Source organism: Siniperca chuatsi, linkage group LG1, assembly GCF_020085105.1.
Source record: "Siniperca chuatsi isolate FFG_IHB_CAS linkage group LG1, ASM2008510v1, whole genome shotgun sequence".
In the NCBI taxonomy this organism is placed as follows: Eukaryota; Metazoa; Chordata; class Actinopteri; order Centrarchiformes; family Sinipercidae; genus Siniperca; species Siniperca chuatsi.
This window is the reverse complement of record NC_058042.1, coordinates 21,300,606-21,324,510: the sequence shown is the minus strand read 5'-3', so window position 1 is coordinate 21,324,510 and position 23,905 is coordinate 21,300,606. Positions and strand designations below refer to the sequence as shown.

The following is a 23,905-nucleotide window of genomic DNA, read 5'->3' as shown; positions in this document are numbered from 1 at the left end:
AGATCTGACTCCTCATCATTCACACATCAACACTATCTGTTCTGTCCTCCTGGTGCCTCGTTTTGTTTTGTGTGACATAATATTTTTGTGTTATGTTGATGTTGTGTTTTGTACTGTATTCTGTCTTATTGTATATGTAGTGGATGGGGGGATTTACAACACAGCTCCTCCCTCCTTGAAGATCAGTTGACTGAGAGGGGTGGATTGTCCTCCCAACCCACAGAGCATCTGGCTGAGGAACGACAGATGCTGACAGCTGGACTGACATCCAGCATATGTCCCTTTCTTTATTCCTGCTTTACTCAGACAATAGAGTGCAAGGGACGGGGGTGCTTTGTGTTGAGAAGGTAGACCTAATAGCTTGTGACTCTAGAAAAGAGCCCCCATTCTCCAGGAGAGCCTGAAGAGCAATTAGCCTGTCTCTGATCCCAGCCTGGGGAGTTGTAATGGGAGGACTGAGCCCACAATAACTTCAATGGTCCATTCTCATTCATGCCACATTAAGATGTTTATTTTTTCATTTCAGCATCAGTACAATGATGATCTAAATCAGCTGTCCAATTTGTGTTTCAGAAATACATTTTATTCTTGGTTCTGCATTGTTCTTTATATTTGGATTGATCACAGAGTTATTTTACTATGGCTACTACTGCACTGTAGTAGTAGTGGGCTCCGGGCGACGAGCACGTGTGCTTTGTTTTGCAACGTGATGACGCCACGCGTAGATCATAGGAAGTCATTTGAATTTACACCAAGTAAACACAACAAGGATAAATGCTGCTCATGTGAGCCTACACCAAGATTTTAAAGTAAGTTTTTGCTATGGGAGCCAATACTAGGGGCTAAACGTATTTACAGACATAACTTAGACAAGTTGGTTTGTAAGGACAGGAAACGCTGCAGCCTCGGATTAAATTATTTTAGCGGCTGTAAGCTAACTGTTAGCATTCAAAGGTCTTTTTTCACTGAACACGGAACTGAATAAGCAAGCTCTCACATTGTGTTTTGTTTTGTGTCGTCCCGCAGCGACGTGAAACTGAAACGTTCTTACTCATTAAACACTTAAAATATATGATGTTACGAACACGTGAATTTAAAAATTAGCACCTTGCTAAGTTACCGTAAACGTTTCCAGTGAATTCGCTCCCACTCCGTCTCTGTTTCTTTTCTGCAGAAATGGGTGTCAAAGGTCTTCAGTCCTTTATGGACCGCTGCTGTCCAGAAGCCTGTGTGACTGTGAACCTGAGAGAAATGGCCAGACAACATGTTGCCAAAGGCCAGCAAGGCTGCACAACCACAACTAACATTAACAGTTGAGTTTATTTCAGTGTGATTTAGTCAACTTTACTCTTGTTTAGTCAGGGAAGAAGATGGGGATATTAGTAAATAAGTAACTTAACGTTATTTCTATGGCGCCTTTCAAACCCAGAGGCACAAGGTGCTTCACAGGCGCAAAACACAACAAGACTTTCAGGAAATGGCCAAACAGAGCTAAAATAAAATATGAAAAGATTGGTGAGGGTGATACAATATGAATGAATATGCTGCTTCATAAAACTTTCTGCTCTACCAATGCAAGTATATACTGTATACACCTGTCCACAGTACTTGTTTCAGGTCATGTCATTGTGAGTGGTGGTACATACATCCACTTCCATTATTACTTAGAGTACTGTTACTCATGTTGTTAGTAATAGATAGTAATAAATGTACAACTTGCAGAAAATGCAATCAGTGTGAAAACACACATCCATCCATTTTGTCTGGGTGATGTGCCAAAAAATTTGGGCTGAAAGCATTTAAATTTATTAATGTAATAAACATGAAATTTTAATGGCAGCAAATAATAGTGTAGTGAGTTCTTTGGGAGATAGGATATTTAGATGGTAGACAAAAATATTGTATTTGATGATCAGCAACATATTTTGTTTTTTCCCCCTGTCTTCAATATAATTAATAATATAGCTATTTATAGATTAGTATTAGTGAAAGCATTTATAGGTTTGTCCAGTATCCCTAATTTTAAACCTGGTGGTAGTTACTGTGGTGTGAAGTGTTTGCCCCCTTCCTGATTTCTTATTTTGTCACACTTAAATGTTTCAGATCAAACAAATTTATATATTAGTCAAAGATAACACAAGTAAACACAAAATGCAGTTTTTAAATGAAGGTTGTTGTTGTTGTTGTTGTTGTTATTATTATTATATTTTATTATATTAATTATTATTATTATTATTATTATTATTATTATTATTATTATTATTATTATTATTATTATTATTACTACTACTACTACTACTACGGGAAAACAAAATCCAAACCTACTTGGCCCTGTGTGAAAAGTGATTGCTAAACCTAATAACTGGTTGGGCCACCCTTAGCAGCAATCAAGCGTTTGCGATAACTTGCAATGAGTCTTGTACAGCGCTGTGGAGGAATTTTGGCCCACTCATCTTTGCAGAATTGTTGTAATTCAGCCACATCGGAGGGTTTTCGAGCATGAACTGCCTTTAAGGTCATGCCACAGCATCTCAATAGGGTTCAGGTCAGGACTTTGACTAGGCCACTCCAAAGTCTTCATTTTGTTCTTCAGCCATTCAGAGGTGGACTTGCTGGTGTGTTTTGGATCATTGTCCTGCTGCAGAACCCAAGTTCGCTTCAGCTTGAGCAGAATTCATGGTTCCATTTATCACAGCAAGTCTTCCAGGTCCTGAAGCAGCAAAACAGCACCAGAGCATCACACCACCACCACCATATTTTACTGTTGGTATGATGTTATTTTTCTAAAATGTGGTGTTACTTTTACGCCAGATGTAATGGGACACACACCTTTCAAAAAGTTCAGCTTTTGTCTCGTCAGTCCACAGAGTATTTTTGCCCAGTCTCTTTCTTATGGTGGAGTCATGAACACTGACCTTAACAGAGGCAAGTGAGGCCTGCAGTTCTTTGGATGTTGTTGTGGGGTCTTTTGTGACCTCTTGGATGAGTCGTCCTGCGTTCTTGGGGTAATTTTGGTCGGCCGGCCGGTCACTCCTGGGAAGGTTTATCACTGTTCGATGTTTTCGCCATTTCTGGATGATTGCTCTCACTGTGGTTCGCTGGAGTCCCAAAGCTTTAGAAATGGCTTTATAACCTTTTCCAGACTGATAGATCTCAAATACTTTCTTTCTCATTTGTTCCTGAATTTCTTTGGATCTCGGCATGATGTCTAGCTTTTGAAGATCTTTTGGTCTACTTCACTTCGTCAGGCAGGTCCTACTTAAGTGATTTCTTGTTTGAGAACAGGTGTGGCAGTAATCGGGCCTGGGTGTGATGGGTAGAGAAATTGAACTCAGGTGTGATAAACCACAGTTATGTTTTAACAGGTGGGGCAATCACTTTTTCACACAGGGCCATGTAGGTTTGGATTTTGTTTTCCCTTAATAATAACAACCTTAATTTAAAAACTGTATTTTGTGTTTACTTGTGTTATCTTTGACTAATATTTAAATTTGTTTGATGATCTGAAACATTTAAGTGTGACAAACATGCAAAAAAAAAAAATAAATCAGGAAGGGGGAAAACACTTTTTCACACCACTGTACATAAGTAACAATACCAATACTGCTGTTCAACAACATACATAGACTAAGCATCAGTGATGTTAATAGTTTAAAAGACAAGAGTAGTGCTAAAAAGTGAAAGCAGTGACAGCCACAGAAACAGGACACTGGATATTTCTTTCCTATTATCGGTGTCTTTTCTCAGAGTGGGTTAGCATGCAGGCCTGCTCTCTATTATATTTTTATTTTAACTCTCATTTAGGCCCCACGCTCGTTGTCGATGGTATGGCCTGCCTGCGCCACTGGTACTCATGTAAGGACTGGGTGTGTGGGGGGCAGTGGAGGGAGTACATGGATGTGCTAAAGAGCTGGGTGGAGGCCTTCACCTCAGCAGGCATCAGGCTAGTCTTCTTCTTTGATGGGGTGGTGGAAGAGCAGAAGAGACAAGAGTGGGTGAGGATAGAAACCTTGTAAACCTGTGGTGTTCAAATATTTATTTTAGAAAACATATTTAAATGCTGTAATTCACAACACACACATCTTAAAATTTCCCCTGTTGAAAGATTGTATAGTGTCTTTAGTTATAGAGTTTATTGACAGATTCTTTTCTCTAGCACTATAGAGTAGATAATGTCATAGTATTTAAAACACATAAGCATGATGTATTAAACGTCTCTCATTTTGGACTCTAAACTTGCAGAGTCTGGGGTTTAATCAACTGACCTTGTAAGTTTACACAGTCTCAACCTCCTGTATACAACATCCTCTCCTGTCCACAGGTGAAGAGGAGACGCAGAGTGAACAGGGAGGTTTCTAAAATATTTCGTCACATGAAGGCTCATGGGGAACAGCCTGGTAGAGAGCTCTTTTGTCTGCCTTCTTGTCTGGCAACATTCACATGCTTTGCTCTCAGGTCAGCATTTACAAGACTGATTACGATGCAGTAGCCCTCTTGTACATAATATATACACTGTGACAATGAAGTTAATAATGTATTTGAAAGACTGCTCTTCATTAGATTGGGTTTGATCTGATATCTGATTGATTTTTTGTTGCTTACAGATCATTGGGTCAGGAAGTGTTTTGCTCAGTGCAGGAGGCTGACTATGAGATTGCCAGCTATGCTCGTAAGCATAGCAGTATGGGCATTCTGGGACAGGACTCAGACTTCATCATATATGACAGGTTTGTTAAAATTGTCATGTTGTTACACTTTTGGACTTTGTTGGATTTAAAAAATCCATCAAAATTTCTGCAAAATTACTTGCACTACAGTACCCAGAGTTCAACGTTCAACGTTTTCACTTGCCCTGTCGGGCAGATTTCTGACTAGAAATCTACTTGCCCGAAGTAAATTTTTACTTGCCCCTATACAAATTGTTTTATTTATTAGCGGTGATCAAATAACAACAAAAACTAAAGTTAATTATCATGTTTAATCTTTATAAATAATGTAAATGAATCAGAACAAGGACACAGTGTGTCATAGATGCAAAGCAACAAACATTCTTGCATATCGATGGTATGACAATCCCCCCTCCTTAGATGGATTCCTTAACTGTGAGTGAACTTTGTCTTTACCCGTCGACATTTTCTTGTGAGTAGGGATGGGTATTGTTAGAATTTTATTGATACTACTATTCTTATCAATGCTCTTATCGGTTCGGTTCTTTATCTCTTTATCTATAACCCTATTAGGACAGGATTAGAATTGAATATTTTAAATATAACTAAATGTTGTTTCTAGAGCAGCAACAGTAATGTTTACAACAGCAAAGTCAGTATATATATTCAGTAGTAGCTCACTGGAGACAAATCTAAGATGTCAATAAAATAAATCATATTCCTGACATCAAAATACTGAATGAAGTTCTTCATTCTTTATGAACTTGAGTCAGTATCACTCCTTCCTCCTGTCCTCTGTCCTCGTCCCTCTGCTGCTGCTGTGATTCACTGCAGGTAAGTTACCTGGTAGAGGGAGGAGGGGCTGGTTTGTCTCAGCCAGCAGTAAGTTTACAAGAATTTGCCAAATGTTAAGATTTGTTGCAAACTAAGATAGACTACATATACACAGCTTTGTTTTAGCTTGTTTGTAACAATTCGCTATTAGCCGAGCTAGCTCGCTGTGCTTGTGTAAAACATGAGAGACTACAGACAGAGCAGATTTAAAAATCACTTTCTACATGACATGTTTATGCTTGTTGAACAGGTGTATTGATAAAGTATTGCTTTTTAAGTGGGGAGGTTTTATTGCACCTACAGTAAGGAGCGTAGTTGTTGTCAACTCGGGTAGTCTCCACCACGGTCTGTCTGATCTCCTACCAGCTGACTGCACTCCATGTTTCGGTGGAGCTCAGCACCACACAGACGGGAGGAGAGGCTGCAGCGAGCGTGATAATACTATTGTCTTTAATGATTTAGCCCTGGGGCCTGTTTAATACCAGGTTTCAGTAATGTTACCTATCCCTACTCACGAGTGCCTGATCAGTATGTGCATTTGATAATAGATTCATAGAATCTAGGACTTTGTTATTGATAAGTCACGGAAAATGTGGATGATAAACTGTCTGATCTGAACATGTAGCTTTATCTTTTAAAGTGCCCCCTACTTGTCTGTGGCAAAGCTGCGGATAAACAGCCTCACCACTGTCCTGTACGACCGACAGAGGCTCTGCCGAACCGTTGGATTAGCTGTTAACCAGCTACCACTGCTGGCCTGTCTCCTAGGTAACGATGTGGTGTCAGAGGAGCGGATGCAGCACATCCGGAATGACGCCATGGCAACATACAGGTGTCTGGGGTTTTACTTTAGGGTTTGCTCTCTATTCATATTTGTTATAACTTATGAATATTGAAATTACATTTTTATTCTTATCCTCTTTCAAATAAATGTTGTCGTTGACTACGTTTAGTTGTAAAAACATGAATACCAGATGCACCCATTCATAATATTTATGATGGTGAGCCAACATAGTTAAAGTTCAGATGAGGATATTACATGACAACAATTTTATTGTTTCCTAGGATAAACAATCCCACACCACACTCTGGTGCCCCTCAGGGGCAGATGGTGCTAGCTGTATCCCACCTTGTGAGCTCCTTATGGGGCAGAGAGGAGGAAGAGACTGGGCTTATCCCTCAGTCTCTGAATCTGTCAGCTCCTCACAGAGAGCTACTGAAGAGGGGAATTTGCTCCTACTTACTACCTGGACAGGAAGCTTGTCAGCGACGTGACATCTCTGCACCTACCTCTGGCCCTGCCTTCGAGAAACATGTTAGTCCAGAAGTATTAAAGGTATGTTCCGTACCTCATTCTGTCTCTTCTGTTTTAAGAGTATCAAATGCCGCATTGGCTTATTATGTTTTACTTTGTGGTTTTTCCCAGACCTGTAGAGAGAAGCATGTAGCAGCAGATGGTTTCATGGTTTACAGCATTGTGTGTGAGGGAGTCACTGACTGTAGCAACACTCTGGAGGATGAGGAGGACGCTGAATTGCTGCCTCAGGCCCTCGTCTACAAGCTCTGCAGACAACACATCTATGGGCTGCTGCTGCTGCATGGGCATGATGGTAGGACAGTGAACTTACTGGATAGGTCACACGCATACAAATGCACATATAAAGGTAGACACCCACAACTTAGTATATTAAACATGCAGACTGCGCATATTCACATGGACATACACATGCTGTACACACACCTCAGGAGAAATATATGCTTAGCAGTGGAGTTTATGCTTTTACTTTTGCCTTGTATACTGTAGTTAATAAATAAAGAATACTTTTTTGTCTTCACCAGACTGCTGTGTGAAGTTGATCCAAGTCTAACCATGACTTATTCACATGTTTTCAGGCAGCAGTGTCGACCTTCCAGCGATCAGGGAGTGGTTTGTCTACCCTGGAAACCCTCTGCAGGAACCTGACATGGTCCACCCTGTCCCAATCGGCCTCTCATGTACTGTACCTGCTAGTTTCTTTATATACCGATTTACTGATCTAATTTCAATCTAGTTACTCCAGCCGATGAAGTGTAGAAGACGATGTCATGTCATGAAAGATTTTTGTTATAGTTTTACTGAATTTTTCTTGCTAGGATGATGATACACTGTGCCAATCAAGGGTAATGCACTTTGTGTTTACAATGCTCCAGATAAGCAACAAAAACAACAACAACAAAATGAGCCACGTGGTTATAGAATTGTTTCCAATGTTTCCCTCTCTAAATTTGTTGTAGACTAACCTCTTAGGCATCACTAGCCCCCAGAAGTCATTTGTCACATATAATGCTGTGTTTTTTGCCACCGTATTTTTTTTTTCTCTTGTCTGAATTTGTAGGTGGTCAGCCCAGTCTGGACTTGTTATGGTTCGGCACTGGTACTGAAATTTCTGCTCTCCGCCTGATGTCCTTCCTTTCAATTTTTGACTGCCAGGAGTTCTCTGAGTTGTATGGAGCTATTGAAGATTCTCTCCTGGCTGCTCTCTGCCTGGTCACTTACATAGTCCTCCAGGTAGTGTCAACCTTTTCTTGTTTCTTTGATAGTTTTCAGTGAGTAATGACAACACAGCCAGAAGAAAGAAAACAGAGGTCATTAGCCAAATTGAGGAGAGTATTTATTGAAAAAATGTCAAATGAATTAAACAGGAAAAGGTGGAAGCACGTTGTCTAACTACAAATAATCCTCCAGGAAAGGGAAACCGCAAACCCCAATCAAAGATTTGTACATGCAGTCCAATGATTTGATTTTGGGACTTATTTACTCTCATATCTCATGAATGGTGTAATGTATCAGCCAGTATTTATATGTGTAGAAACAATCACGAATGGAAAATGAAATGTTGAAGTTTTATTTTTATTGGAAATACATGTAAGTGAATTTTTCTGCTGTTATACTAGTATTTAGTCCACTACAACTTTCTCTTGACTCATGTTGGGTGTTCCAGTTGCAAATAACATCATTAGTGATGGGTACTTTGTAAATAATGACGTCTCCACTGTGATTGATGTGACTGTTTTGGTTTTCATTGGTCGATCTGCATGTTTGGCTTAGCCTTCAATGAATTATGCTGTTAAATGACAGTTGAGCACAATGGGATCAGTTTGTATTTAGTCAAAATAATGCCAGTGTATGGGTAGTAAAGCTACACCTGGTGATGTATGTAAACAGAAAATGAAAGACCAAATGTATTTGGTTACAATTAAACACACAAGTTAGCTTTTGATTTGGGATTTACATCTATAACATATACAACAATTATTCGGCTCTTGTGATTTGAAGGTAAACAACACTTGTTGAAGGTCTGTTTTGTGTTGTTTTGCCACTATCACTCACTGGGTGCCCAGTTTAGCCACAGACACTGGTCTTTGTAACTCCAGCTCTTACGTCAACAACTGCTCTGATAACCACGCAGGGGCTTTGAATATCTTAGGAGCCATTTTTTAATTCACCTTACTACAATGGTGTCCTTATTTTAGTTGTAAATTTAATGTAAAACTACTAACATTTGTGTTGTTTGTAATCCTGTTGTAATGCCTTGTTTTCAGTTTGAATTCCTCCAACACCATCAAAGTATGTGAAAGAAGTAGAGATTTGTGTTTTTGGTTTGTACATTTTGCACTGACGTCATGTGATTGAGCTTTAACACAACAGAGATCCCAGGATCACATCACCTGGATAAAGGTGCATGCGTCATTTTGCAAATGCTAAACAAAAATTATATTGTGGATTCATTTATCAACTCTGTAACAAACAGGTCTTACATCTCTCTTCAATGCCTCCCTAACAAAGTTATGTCTTCAGAAATTAATCTCAAATGTCTTGAGTTTTCAAAATGTGCTCATGAAATTTTACTTTCCTTGCATATTTGAAAATAGTGCTTAAATTCAAAGATTCTTTTCGTTTAGTTTTGTGTCTTGAGGAAGTGCCTTCTACAGTGTGTATGCTGTTTTCCAAGCCAAACCTCATCAGAAAAAAACTGAGGATGATAGAGTGCCTTTTTTATGATACATGTGAAAAATGCTGGATGCATGTGAAAAATGCCGTATGTTGTCTTAATAGAGTTCTACACCGATTTAGCATTGCATTGCTATAACATTGTTGGACTCACGATGGACAGTAAAAAAAAGGATCAAAATTGATGCAGCAGAACCAGAGATATCTTTTTTATACTGACGATTCGGAGATTCGGGTGTGTTATCAGAATCAGAATCAGAAATACTTTATTGATCCCAGAGGGGGAACTCTTTTGTTACAGCTGCTCACTGTCACGTCAGTGCAGACAGGAATAGAAGTACTAAGCAAAAAATATAATACACTATAATACAGGTCAGAAAATAAATAAATAAACCATGTGAGTATAAGTATAAAATTAAAATAAGTGTGGAGTACAAAGTGGGTTTACCGGTTGATGATAATAATGTGGTATAAAGTAATAGTGCATAGTGTAGCGAACTGTTAAGTTAAGTGTAGCTTATTAAATGCTAGTAGCGCCTAATGTAGACTTGAGCCACTAGCCTGGTGACGTCTGGTATTGTTCAGACCCAACTGACGCTGACTCAAGTGACATCTCTTGACTTCATGCAGCTCCCTCTGGCATCACAAAAGGCTTTATACAGCTTTTTTCACATATGCCGTAGTATTTACCAACACCTGTAATCAGACATTGATGTGTAAAATTGGTGGAGTTCCCCTTTAATGGCAAAAGCAACCTCTTATTCACATTGTCCTTCCTAAATACATTTATTTCGCTTCCTTTGTAGTCTTAACATTTATTTTATTATATACACCAATTTGACATTTAATTGAAAAACAATAAAATGTCCTCTCCCACTGTATCCTCCTGTCATTGTAGTAATGAACTTAACCCAATAAGTTAATTAAAGAGTCATTACAATTAAGCTCTACAACTGTAGCTCTAGCTAACAATGAGTTTGCATCTGAAGAGTTTGCTATGAAGGAACTCACAATTTAATTTGAACTCCAGAGCACAAAGGAGATCCAAGAAGGGTGGCCAGGGTCAAACATATGGTCAGTGAAGTTTTAACAAACCAGCTAACTAGGATGTGAACCCTACACCTTAGTAAGTTAGATCTGCCTTTCAACATCATTTGCCCTTATAGCACTCTGAGATCAACAGGCAGCCTTCCAGACAGATACAGATTTTTGGGCAAAGAGACAGACGGACACTTAGAGTCAATCATTCAAATGGATGAAGGACCCACAGACAGACAGAAGAGCATGTTGTTAGATGGACCGTTAGATGACAATCAAAGTTGAGCAGACAGACTGACAGACAACAGTAGCTGTTGTTTTTCTGATCACTGCTGCATTCCCATTCACTCGTCACTCTTCTATTTAAATAGCTTCAGGGTTTGTTTGTTTTGTACACACAACTGGGCAGCCTTGTTTCTGCATTCAGCATTGTTTCTTTCTCTGTTGAATTGCTGCACAGAGAGCAGACAAAACAAACTGACCCACACAGAAGACACACTGGGATGTGATTGAATTGGCTAACCATATATTTTCCTCTGTATGGGTGTGTGTGTGTGTGTGTGTATGTGCATGTTTGTGTGTATGTTTTAAGGTACCAACTTTGTCTCAAGAGGACTTGGATGCTTACCTGAGTCAGGCCGTGTGTCTGAGACTAAAATCCCCTCAGGAGCTTCAACAGATCAAGGTCAGTTACAAGCACAAACAGACATACTGTATATAACACGTACTGCTTTTGATTTTTACTGATTTTGAACCAAAATTAGCCACATTTTTTAAAAGGAACAGATCAGTTTTCTGATTTTCACTCCAATTTTTTGTCCCAATGCACCCTAAAGTTGCTGAGTTTCCTGCTGCAAGAAGACAATGTCCCCCATAGTTTACAGTAAACAAGGTCCTCTTGTGGCAAACATAGCTCAGCTCATGTTTCCAGAAAGTGAGGAGAAAAATAGGGAGAAAACACAAATAAGCTGCTGATTGAGTCTCCAGAACACAACAAACAAACAAAATAACCCAAACAATTACGGTTAAAGTTGATACGTGAACTGTTTTGCACTTGTTATTTATATATGTTGTTGATGAACAAATGATGAGAAATCTAAGTTTAGCTCTTCTTTATCGGGGAAACTAGAGCCAAATATGACTTACAGCTTGTAGAAAAAGCTTCACTGTTACCATCTTGTTAAGTCACATTATTTTAAATGATTAAAGTACAAACAAAGTAAAACTGAGCAGCAGTTCTCATGTCCAGCGATGAAGAAGCACCGATCAGAGTGATATGTTTAGACAGAAAATTAATCAAAAACAATTTTGACAATCAAGTTTTTAATCAAGCACAACTGTGAAACTCCAGTTTCTTAAATGCCAGACTTTACTTATTTTCTCTGTGTTACATCACCCTTAATTGAATATGTTTGGGTTTTCTGGAATTAATTTGAAGACGTTACTTTGGGCTCAGCGAACTTGTAATGGGCTTTTTCACAGTTCTCACTGAAAGGTTGATTGAATCAAACAATAACTCACAGATTAATCAATAACGTCAATACTCAATAGTTGCAGTCCTGATCTAGACAGAATTGTCACGGAAATCAGCATTTCATTACTGTCCTCTCACAGAGTCTTCAGTGATCATTCAGTGACTCGTGAGCTCTCACAGATGCGAGAATCAGAGAGTCAGCTGTGCTTTTCCATTCTCCGGGAAAACTGCCGTGCTGTTTGCTGCTTTGTTGTAGTCCCATTTATTTTTACTGCTTAATTACCATACTTGTGTCTAGTAATTTGTATTTTTGCTGCTTGTCTGTTTTCTACACAATAATTAGGGCTGGGCGTTGATTTGAATATGCTGTCTGGGAGAGGTTCAAAGCTGCAAGGGGGCTAAACGCATGAATATACGAATATACACCCAGATGTGTGTGTGTGTATAACCTGCAGAGAGATGCAAATTCACAAACACAAAGAGTAACAAGCTCCCTTCAGCACATCACAGTATAAATTAAATTTAACAAAGATTTTTGTAGAATAAAAATTGGAATGGTGTGTGTGTGTGTGTGCGTGAGTGTGTGTGTGTGTTCAACTGAGTAAAAATGACTCACACCATTTGTGTGTTTGTGTGTGTGTGTTTAGGGGAAAGGGGTTGTGGGTAGGTTTTGGGATCCATCGGTTTCATTGCAACATTCCTCCCCATGGGACTGTGATTGTGGTGTGTGTGTGTGTGTGTGTGTGTGTGTGTGTGTGTGTGTGTGTGTGCGCGTGTGTGTGTGTGTGCGTGTGCGTGTGGCAGATAGAGTGTACTGGCGACAGCCGCCTGTCTGTTCTGGCTGACACTCACCACATGGAGCTATTTACACTAAGCACGCTCCGCCCTGCTGGACACACACACACACACACACACACACATTTCTGTCTTTGTCTCTCTCACTTTGTGTGTTCTCATATTCTTCTACTTTTTACACTCGACCACTTTCTCATTTTTTGTCTCTCTTCACATTGCTCTTTATCTTTTTTCTCTCTTTGTGTTAGTGTGTTTGCGTGCGCCTTCAGGCTTTTGTGTCTCTGTCCAGTGGTTCATTGTTTTCAGAAGGTGAAGCTGTGTTTGACTGGAAGCAGGTGGCAGGCAGGGGTATGTGTGTGTGTGTGTGTGTGTGTGTGTGTGTGTGTGTGTGTGTGTGTGTACACATAATCACTGTTATCAGTGCTATCTGCCAGAGGACAGGTGAGAGCAGAAAGCACACACACACACACACACACACACACTCACACACATTGAACATCTGCCTGCTGTTGTTACAGTTAGCTTGTTCTCTGCTTCTTCATCGTCCTCATCTTCTTTTTCTTTGTTGTCCTCCTTCAGTTTCTTCTTTGTTTTCTCTTTCTGTTGCTGACTTTCAGCAAACAACATAACCTTCCTGCTGTTTTTCCTTTAATCGGTCGACTCAAACTAACCTAATTGAATCCATTGTAAAAAAAACCCCAAAACAAACATCTTTGCACCAGCATACACCAGAAACAAATAAACATCTGTTGAAAATACTGTATCTGCTTTTCTCTTAGTCTTTATATTACATTTATCCAGTGAGTTATAGAGTTATTTGTCAGATTAACAGTTTACATTCAGATAAATATTGAACCAAAAAGTTTTTTCACCCTCTTTCCCCCTCTCGTCTCAGTGCCTCATCAGTCAAACTTGCAACAATTTTAGTGTATCATTTCATTTAAAAAAAGTATTAGCATTATTGTACATTCATATTAGTTGTTTCAGTGAGAACATATAGGCATAGAAGTTTCACTGCCAAATACAGTAACCACAACAGCCAATCACTTCTGTCACCTATAGATAGCCAGCTAGATAGACAGCAACAGGGAGTTGATGGAGTGTGACGAGTGTGGAGTTGAAAATGAGTCATGATTTTTTTTAGTAATAATGTAAATGATTACAAGATTTATTAATTACATTACTAAATGAAACAGCTCGGTCTCTCTCTATTTATGGGGGCTGAGGATATATTTTCTTTGAGCTAAAGGAAATTATTGTCACATGTGTTGTAGTCAACTGTGACCTGCTGGCAGCTCAAAAGAGAGTCCATGTTGCTGCAGTCATGGCTGTGTGTGGTGACAGAAGATACACCAAAGTATCAAGCCTCATGATAAAGATGTACTACCAACCAAATGTAAAACCAAACTTTTTTTTTTCCTCTGCTCTCAGCTGCCTTTCCTTTGCAGTCGTGCGGTGCAGCTGGGATCTCTCTACGTCCGAGGACTGAGCCACCTGCTGGGTGCTAACTGTGCCAGCGGCTACCCACTGCCCAGCGCTGCCCTGATGCCTTGGCACAGCTTCGATGGACGGCTGTTCCACTCAAAGTACCTGCTGGCACATAGTGGCACAGAGAAAACAGTGTTGCTGGACAGCGATGTGAGTGGAGACAGAAAAACAAAAAGGGGAATTTGTGTGTGTGTGTGTGTGTGTGTGTGTGTATTGTATGTGGCAACATTTTGAGGAGAGAAAGAAGTGAGAAAGTTGTCTTCTGTTGCAACTACTTGTATGATTTTCTGTATTATTTTTACCATGTGTAGCATGATTTGGAGACGTGCCTAATCATGTGTAATGTGCAATCCAAAGTGTGTTATTGTTTGCCTCTCTCTCCAGTCGTCCTGCTTGTCTCTGTTTCTCTGCCTGAAAGAGAAACTTACAGAAACCTGCAGGAGGCGAGGCAGAGTCCTGCAGTCCAGACCCAGTGCACCAGAAGAAAGTCATCAAACCACACCCGGACCCAGATACAGAGAAAGACATACAGGTGAGACACATGACACTACCTACCTACAACTTCAGCCACCTGCCTTTCACATACTTTTTCACAAGTGAACACTTTCTTTCTTGTGACCAGTGCTGTTTGTCTTCTGTGGGGCATTGTGGACAAAGTTTTGTTTATAAATATGTTGCTGTATATATCTAAAACACATGTATGACATCTATGACACAGTTACCAACAGACTTAATAAATAATATAAGAAGTGTCACAATGCATGATAAAAGTAAATGTGCAAATGTGTCTTTAAATTTGCCAAATTTTCCACAGTTTCAAAATTATCTTTGATGATTTTAAACACAAAATCATGCATATGTTAAGTACTGAAATGAGCCGGTTCAGTTGTTTTGATTAATAGCTTTATATTTGTTGAGATGCTGTGTGTTTTATGTTTTCTCCTTCCTTACTCTTACTCAACATTCACTCTTTGTGACTGCTGGTTCTGTGTTGTTTCGTGTAACATAATTATGCTGCCATTTTGGCCAGGACTCTGTGGAAAAAGAGTTTTTGATCTTGAGACCACCCTGGTTAAATAAAGGTCAGAGAGAGAAAAACGTTTTGACCTGAATTAAGAAATGTTACGGTGTTACTAGGGCACCCTGGTGGCCTAGTGGTTAAGATGCATACCATGTAACCACAATGTGCTTGGTGCAAATCTGGCTGTTGCATGTCATAGCCCTCTTTCTCTTCCCATGTTTCTTGTCTGTATCTATACTGTAAATTTTACAATAAATAGGCATTTTAGGCATTATTAAAGTGATGTTATAATGTCTGTATTATTGTAAAAATTCCTGTAGATCAAGTTTTGGAACTTGTCTTTGTTTCTAACCACTGTCCAAAGTACAGAGAACTAAAGAAACACACTGTAGCTCATATAAAAACTGATGAAATTACTCCAGGAGCCAAACAGAGAAGCAGCATTTTAATCTGACAGTTCATCTGTGGTTGTAGTTCTCTGGTGCCCCTCGCAGAACCACATTACCCAGAGGGCCGTGCTGTAACGAACTCCATGTGTGCTGCGGCCTTAACGCATACCACTGGGTGCGTACACGCACACGTACACGCTTGGATCCAAGACTTGCTTTGTCAGTGCACTAGTAATAGTAGGTTTCTGTTTATAGGCTGAGAGAGCTCTATTTTAAGACACACAACAAGACTAACTGATTACAGACTTCTGTCTCTCCACTCTCTTTGCTCCCCTTCCCCTCCGACGTGCCCCTCTGTCTAACTCTTCATCCTTTTATTTGTCTCTCTTTGTTTCTTCACCCTCTCTCTTTCCTTTTCTTATTTCTCACTGTTGTCCTCTTTCTGGTGCTGCGTGCAGAGGCTCCACACTCTCCAGACGCCTTCCCAGCTTATTATACACACATTTTCAAACATATTCACCCTCTTACACACCTACTGGCTTGTTTTGCGTAAGCGTTAATGTGGCCTGTCTGTATATGATGCTCTTCACTGTAGTGTGTGCAGACTTTAGGCCAAGTTGAGCTCCCTGTTGGTTACAAGACTCCGTCCTGCTCAGTGGTCAATCTCGGCTGACGACTCAGCAGTAGCTCATGAAATGCGACCCTGTAGTTTCTATTCAACCCTGTGACTTATAAACCTTTTGGGACCGTTTCTCTGTGTGCCATGTTGGCCCAGAGTCTCCGAATTGCGCCGAACTGTCTGCTTTTTGCCCAAATCAACCCTTGTGGGTCTCATGAGGATGTTTCTGGTTTTATAGATGGAAGGCTTTATACCTCAGTGTTTCATTTCTGCCAGACGCAGACACCAATCATTACTACAGAACTGTGGGGATATGGACTGTGTGTGTGTGTGTGTGTGTGTGTGTGTGTGTGTGTATGAGAGACAGAAAGTATGTGTGTGCGTGAGAGTAGTGGTGGCGCTATGTGGTATCGTTGAGGACCCGGTTTGGTTTTTGTTTGGAATCAGGCCTGATGTTTAGTCTCCTCAGCAAATATCTCCTCTGCCCGCCTGCCCTGGCAATTACACTCCAACAGTGAATCCAGTATAGCTGCTCTCCCACGTCTCTTCAGTTTGTCTGTCCAAAAAGACAAAAAGTTAAATGAAAACAACCTCATTTTCAGATCTTATGAGTTGTGGAGCACATTTTGCTCTGGCTGAAAGGAGTGATGTACCTCTACTCTCTCCTCCAATCTATCCTCTGATCTTGTTAATTTTCATTAACACACATTTAACTCTCCTCTAACACACATTTTTTCTCCAATCTCTCTCTGATCTTATTTGTCTCCCTCGTTTGGTTTTAGTCTGAATCTCAATCTGAGAAACTGAAACTTTTTCAAAACACATACCGACGGCCACAGAAATAGACCTTAAAAAAGTTTTGGTGCTTGTGGCCTGACTGACACATCCACTTATGCATGGCATGCTTTCATATGCTTTTTTAACGCACTTTCACACTCCACAGTAAGTGGATTGATGGTAGGATGGCGGCCTGATTTGGCCTAGCAGGCTACAGCTCCCTTTTGGCAAAGTCTAAAGTTGGACTTGGACTTTCATTTCAAACACTTTATAATTAGTTTAAAATCTGCCACATCTGTCAAAGTTCCTTAAATGAAAAGTATGTCACAAGCTTTTCTGAATGCGAGGATAGATTTTAATGGTAGTTAAACAGGAGTTGGGAAACATTTAGCTTTTTCTGTCAGTTAATCAGTTTTATAACCAATAGTAGAGCAAATGTCACAGACTACCATAAATACAAAGAATATGTTGGTTGGGTTTTCTTATTTGTTAGAGTTGACAAGGAGATCTGTAAACATTCAGCCTCATGAAACTTTTCTTTGAATTTCTTTCTTTGAATAATCCAGCTTTCGAAACTGGCGGTGTTTGTCAGACTTGATGAGTGTGTGCGTCCGCTGTAATATGGTATTTGGGTTTTTTTTCTGCTCTGTGGGTAGCCTTGAAATAATTGCGGACAGACTTTAAAGGAAAGCTCTGTGTGTGTGTGTGTGTGTGTGTGTGTGTGTGTTTGAGAGAGAGAGAGAGAGAGAGAGAGAGAGAGAGAGGAACAATTGTTGATACTTTTTGCACAGAGTGGGGCTTTTACTGAGAAGAATTCAAAAGTTGGTGCTGAAGTATGAACAAAGTCAAACTTAACTTATCACTTAGCGGTTCCATTAGTCCATTCCCAGACTCTTAAAAGAATAAAGGCTAGTCAAGGCTCATACTTCACTTAGTAACTGAATCTAGGTGAAAATTATCCTTAAAGCACATGAAATGCAATAACAGGGATCAAATGACTGTCAAATGTGAAAGGGGTCACTTGTGATGAACCTACAGAGAATTATCATCAGACTTCATTGAGCTTTATAGCGTCTTTCAGGTTTTCCCTGCTGCAACTTTACTGTTCTGATTCACTCTCACCTCTCTCATCAGCATCGCTTTTGGCTGCAGCAGTCAGCTGTTTTCATCAAACAATCTTTGATAAACTCACTGTTCACTTACACTACCTGCTCAGCAACAAACAGCAGACAGACACAGTTAGACACTAGCTGGTGAACATAGTGGAGCATTTAGCAGCTAAAGAGACAGATATTTCAGCCCGAAAAAAGAGCTAAAAGGAGTGAATATGGGACTTACATTATTAAGGTGAACAGAAACACAACTTCAAATGAATGCTAGTGTTGCTCCGTAACTGCTGGATGTGTAAACTGTTTGTTAACAAGTTCACCATATCAACTTAAAATGTGATGATATGTCATTGTTGTGTTCACATCATGTTTCTGCTGCCTTCAAGTGGCCAGAAAATCAGTTACTGCAGGCTTAAAGCACCAACGAATTTGGACTGACTAAAGCAACAAATTTAAGTAAATGTTGAGGGGGAAACACCCAAAAACTCTTCCATAAGAGCCCAGTGCACTTCAAACCAGTGAGACAGAACACTAATACTACTTTGAAAATAGTGCGTTGCTGTAGGTCTTATTCCTCATTGTAAGAAAATACATTTTCCTGTCTTTTAAATGTTACATGTCTCACTTTCAGGTGGGCCTCCAGGTGGTGGTGGGAGCTGGAGGGAAAGAGGAGAAACGACAGCAGGCCATCGACATGGAGGAGGATGGAGGGAGAGAGGGGAGGCGAGAGGAGACAGAAGTGAATATGAAAACAGAGAGAGAGGAGGAGGGATGAGAGGAGGCCAACATTTTCACCCTCAACCTGATTCTTATCCTAAGTGCCATGATGGAGGGCAGGAGAACACGAGCCGTACTCCAAAACAGTCCAGAGGTCGATCATGCCACAGCAGAGGGAGATACCAGCTGGCTCCAAGGTAACACCAGTGTGGCACTAAAATGTCTTCTTCTCTAATGTTTCATCTTTTCTTATCTGTGCAATAACGTCATGTTTCTTCCTCTCCTCTCCTCTCAGATGGTCGCAGCCTCCTGCACCAGGAACATAACTTGACCCTGAACAGAGAGGAGAGAAGAGAAGGATTAGATGGGAGGATTTGAGGAGTTAAGAGGATGGGAAAGACATGAAAGGAGACATGATGAAAGGAGTGAAGGAATTAAATTTCTCTGAACAAACTGATTAGTGAATTACCCGTCAGGAATGTTTGTCTAAAGGCTGCAGTAGGTAAAGAAATGGGGATCAAGAGAAGGCAGAATGAAGTGATTAGGAATACGTCATTTAATTTGCCAGTTTAACTGGAATTCGACTTTTTGTGTATCAAAATAATCCTGTAGACATACTTTTAAAGTAGCTCATTTCAAAGCCTGTCCTTTATCTCAGGGCAACTTACCTGTTTTACTGTGACAGAAAATGATTAGTATGAGTTAGCACTCACCAAACAAAAAGAGAAATGAACAACTTCAAACAATCACTGAGAAGTGGATTAATGGTTAATCCTCAAGCCTGTTTATATCTCTTATCTGTGACAATAAAAGATCTTAAAAGCCATGTGTATCCAGTGGCATAAACCTTTTTAAAGGAATGATTTTAACTAGAAAAAACAGCAATGCTGGTATCAAATATCGGCCGAAATAGGGCATCAGTACCGGAGATTTATACACTTCTATAAACTGATACCAAGAGCCATTTGTGACATGTCAAAAACAAAGTGAGGCAACTTGAGTTTCTGCACAAAAGAATGTGAGTTGTAATGTAAGGGATATTGTAAACTGTTTTGTACTGTGTCTACAAAAAAATTGTCTTTCTTGATACTGAGCTCTCCTTGATAATCCTAGAACCAGATTCCAACATTTGACCCAACAACACGTTTGAAACATCACTGCATCGTGATAAAGCTGACCTGAAGCTCATTTTCACTACTTGTGGTAACAGCTTAAATGACTTTCACATTCTGTGACGACAACATTGAGAGTATTGAGTGTGTGGGGATCCAGCTGCTGTGGGTTAAGGGGGACTGTATAGCCTGTACAGTGAGGATCACTGTCTTCCTGTAGCACCATGAACATCGTAAAACCCACCGGAGAGGAAAAGGATGCAGAGAAAGTTCCACAGCCTGAGTGCTCTCATTCCCATCTGTGTGTGTGTGTGTGTGTGTGTGTGTGTGTGTTTGCCTATAAGCAGAGCAGAAAAGAAATGTGAGAGTGAATTTCTCAACAAATGGAAACAAATGAGGGAAAATCAGAGTGTTGATACAGTGGTGGTGAGACTGTGTTTGTTGTGACAGAGCTGAGCGTTACGTCGGTTTATTCCCCATTGCCTGTAGTTGATCCACTCATTACACAGCGCCAGATACAGACTGCTACAAGCTATATATCTTACATGGACTGAAGATACTTGCTTATCATTATCATTTAAGCTAGCGGGGAAGGTTTGATCCTAAAACAAATAAACAACAACAATGCTGGAGGAATGAAGATCCTGGAGACTTAACTACAAAATATCAGGTTTTTCAGCCCCTAGACAAAACCATTCAGCACATCGATGATGTCTGTGATAGTAATCTTCTATGTTGTGTTACATTCTTATATGTTGTGTTACCGTGTTGTGCTGTTTTTGGGGGAATTATTTCCTTTGTATAGTTTTTTTTTCAGAATTAATGTAAATTTAGCATGTTAAAATTAAAATATGCAGGGATAGCTAAATTTCTGAAATACACAAATTCGTATTAATACTTAAAATTGAAGTTGTCAGCAAAAAACAAATGTATCACTACCTTGTGTAAGGAGAAAAATCAGGCTGATCTTTCCATTTTATTCCCCCTCCTTAGTCGTTGTCAAACATGAAACTTTCTCACCACAGTGGCTGCACCAATGGAGAAATGAAAGTCGCAAGTTTAGTCCAACTTAGATATTTAAAAAACTCTTTATATGTTCATACAGTTCTATGTCTAAGAATATCATAACCTTGTGTGTGACTGGATGACTTAGGGAAGATTAAACATTTTATCTTTGTGCTGAAGTATTAAAGGCTCAGTGATTATTAGAGACACATGTAAAACTTTTCTAAGGGGATGTGACTAAAGCGTCCTCTCCCTGTCTTTCCTCTCAGTCCAGAGGCAGCAGAAAGTGTGTGTGTGTGTGTGTGCTTTTGTGTTAGTTACTGTGGTGAGTGGAGTGGGTGTGGGTATGTATGTGAGGAGGGGTGACAAGGGTGGGGCACGCAACACACATTCATGACTTGGGTCCAGTTGCCCCCTCTACATAATAACAATAACAGGAGGAGGGATGTTTTTTGTGGTGGAGAGGAAGCGAGGGATGGAAGGTTAAAAAGAGAGGAAGATGGAAAAAATGTAAATGTAAGACGGAAATGAAGGAGTGTAAAGGAGAGAGGAGAAGTAAACATTGAGAAGAGGGGAAACGAAGAAGACGAGAAGTGAAGGAAGCACACCAGAGGAGTGGGCGATGGAGAGGTGGAAGACTAAGAATAGGGAAAAGAACAGAAAACAGGATGAGAGGGGAGAAAAGAGAGGAGGTGAATTTGGAGGAGAGGAAAGGGTAAGACAGAAGAGTTAAGAACACAAGCAATTTGAGTCGGTAGTCTTGCCTCAACCACAGGAAACCCTGTTGGCTGCCCTACAAATCAGCTTCCTGTGTGTGTGTGTGTGTGTGTGTGTGTGTGTGTGTGTGTGTGTGTGTGTGTGTGTGGTGCAGGTCTGGGCGTGGTCCCTCCAGCAGCAGGGAGGCCTCCTCCCTGGGATTGGCTCAGGCCTCTTTCCTCTCCAGTGGCAGTCATTCAACGGGCTGTCTACTCTATTTACACTCTCTGTTTTATCTAAACGTTCTGAGGCTTTCATCCTGACAAAGTAATCAAACTAGGCACCCATCTATGTAACTCAGCTGGAGCAAGGGGATTTGATTTAAACCCTTGTGGTGTCCAGTGGTGGCCATGATGGGTGGCACCTAAATGGATCCCATTGTGACCACAAAACAACTTCAACAAACTTAACCTGAAGCAAATAGCCACTTTGAGGCAGAGTTACACTTTTATGATTCTACACTTACCTCTGGACAGGTGTAACATGGTTATACTGTATAGTATTTGTCATAGGTGTTGTGGATGTTATGATATTTTCCAGCCTCAATCTGGTGAGTTTAATGGTGCTTTGTTCATGCTGGAGTGCAGTCAGTGTTTATCACCTCAAACAGGTAATATACCGACTGTACAGACTTATTTGTTATATACACACCCCTGTATGAGTCAACTACAGCACTGGTAGAAATTAAAAGTTAACATTGTACAATGAAAAAGTCATCACATATGAGCTTTAATGTCTTATGTGTAGAAGTTTAACATCCGTTGGATGGATTTCCATGAAATTTGGTCCAGACATTCTTGTTCCCCAAAGGATGAATACTTTGGTGGTCCTCTGACTTTTCCTCTAGCGCCACCAACAGGTCAAAGTTTTCACTTATCCACATCTACTGGATGGATTCACACAATTTTTTTTTTTTTTTTACAGACATTCATGGTTCCCAGACAATGAACTTTCGGATGCATTGCCATGTAACTTGATGCAAACATTTATGTTTCCCTCGGGATGAATTGTAATAATTTTGGAGATCCTTCAACTTTTCATGTAAAGGCCATTTCATGGTTTCTGCATCTGCAATAGATAAACTGCTCAAGTCCGTGAGGGAGACATTTGTGCATACGTCCAGGCACAGCACAAAATTTGTGACTTTGTGAAGCGCACCAACTGCGCAAGCACTAGAAAAGTAAACTGGATGCTCATTTCGTGCGCAGAATGTATGTACTGTATTCCCCATCCCTGGACCTATGCTTGAGAAGCGGTCAAACACTGATTTATTTTTTTTTTAACTTTTCCAAATACAACAAAGGAGCTCTTCCTCTTGCTGCATGCACATGTGTGGAACGTGTCTGGGTATGCATACCTGAGTTGTAGTATGTATAGGTACAAGCATGTCTGCATGCAAGTCCGCAGCTCTCCATGTCCGTCTTAACACCATCATCAGGTCAAAATACTGTGCTAAATAGCAAATGTTAGCATGCTAACACACTAAACTAAGATAGTAAACATGGTAAACATTATACCTGCTTATCATCAGCATCTTAGCATTGTCAGTGTTAGCATTCTGACATTGGCATTTAGCTCATTGGCACAAGCACCACTGTGTACAGCCTCACAGAGCTGCTAGCATGGCTGTAGACTCTTAAAAGGGGGGCTGTCTTTAAGTGTTTCTTCAAATTCTGAGCAGCATCCAATTAAAGCATTTTGGGAGAAATTGTGAGAGGAGATCATCTATTTACCTCAACCACAACACCACTTGTTAACACGAGCAAACTGCCAATAAACCAGCTGAAATAGAGGGTAATTGTTATTATTATATAGTGAATAACATATGTTCTAGTAAGTTAACAAGTACCTTCAGATTAAAGTGTTGTTATGTAATAACCTTCCAATTGGTGTGTTCACTTTCTTAGGTACAGGATGAGGATTGCAGAGGAAAACTTGTTTAGAGGAAAGAAATATACAGTATATTGCAAATCATTCTTTAAGGACCCTTTTGTCTAAATGAACAGCTGTATTTATGCAATGATGCCTCTTTATTCATCCAAACTGTTGTTGCATTCAGATAGACATGCTAAGAAGAAGGCCTGATTGTTTTCTTGGGTGGTGTGTGTGTGTG

The 23,905-nt window shown here is 40.1% G+C and overlaps 1 protein-coding gene across 4 annotated transcripts; it reads left to right on the top strand.

Moving 5' to 3' along the window:
- The first annotated feature begins 663 nt into the window (after positions 1-663).
- Positions 664-23,674, top strand: fam120b (family with sequence similarity 120B). Of its 4 annotated transcripts, XM_044198011.1 has the most exons (15): positions 664-809; positions 1,175-1,312; positions 3,805-3,995; positions 4,322-4,455; positions 4,605-4,727; positions 6,142-6,333; positions 6,567-6,837; positions 6,928-7,111; positions 7,395-7,496; positions 7,877-8,049; positions 11,123-11,215; positions 14,231-14,437; positions 14,672-14,819; positions 18,834-19,116; positions 19,215-23,674. In XM_044198011.1, exons 2-15 carry the CDS (start codon positions 1,177-1,179, stop codon positions 19,243-19,245), a joined length of 2,268 nt encoding a protein of 755 aa, XP_044053946.1. In that variant the 5' UTR covers positions 664-809; positions 1,175-1,176; the 3' UTR covers positions 19,246-23,674. The 4 variants fall into 4 exon arrangements, with proteins under 4 accessions (XP_044053946.1, XP_044053966.1, XP_044053955.1 ...); XM_044198031.1 differs by lacking the exon at positions 3,805-3,995; XM_044198020.1 differs by lacking the exons at positions 18,834-19,116; positions 19,215-23,674 and adding an exon at positions 15,783-15,891.
- Positions 23,675-23,905: the final 231 nt, after the last annotated feature.

Coding starts and splice junctions, on each gene's coding strand:
- fam120b (XM_044198011.1), top strand. CDS start 1,177: ATGGGTGTCAAAGGTCTTCAGTCCTTTATGGACCGCTGCTGTCCAGAA. Junction 6,334..6,566: donor GACGCCATGGCAACATACAG/GTGTCTGGGGTT, acceptor ATTGTTTCCTAG/GATAAACAATCCCACACCAC. Junction 14,820..18,833: donor ATACAGAGAAAGACATACAG/GTGAGACACATG, acceptor TCTCACTTTCAG/GTGGGCCTCCAGGTGGTGGT.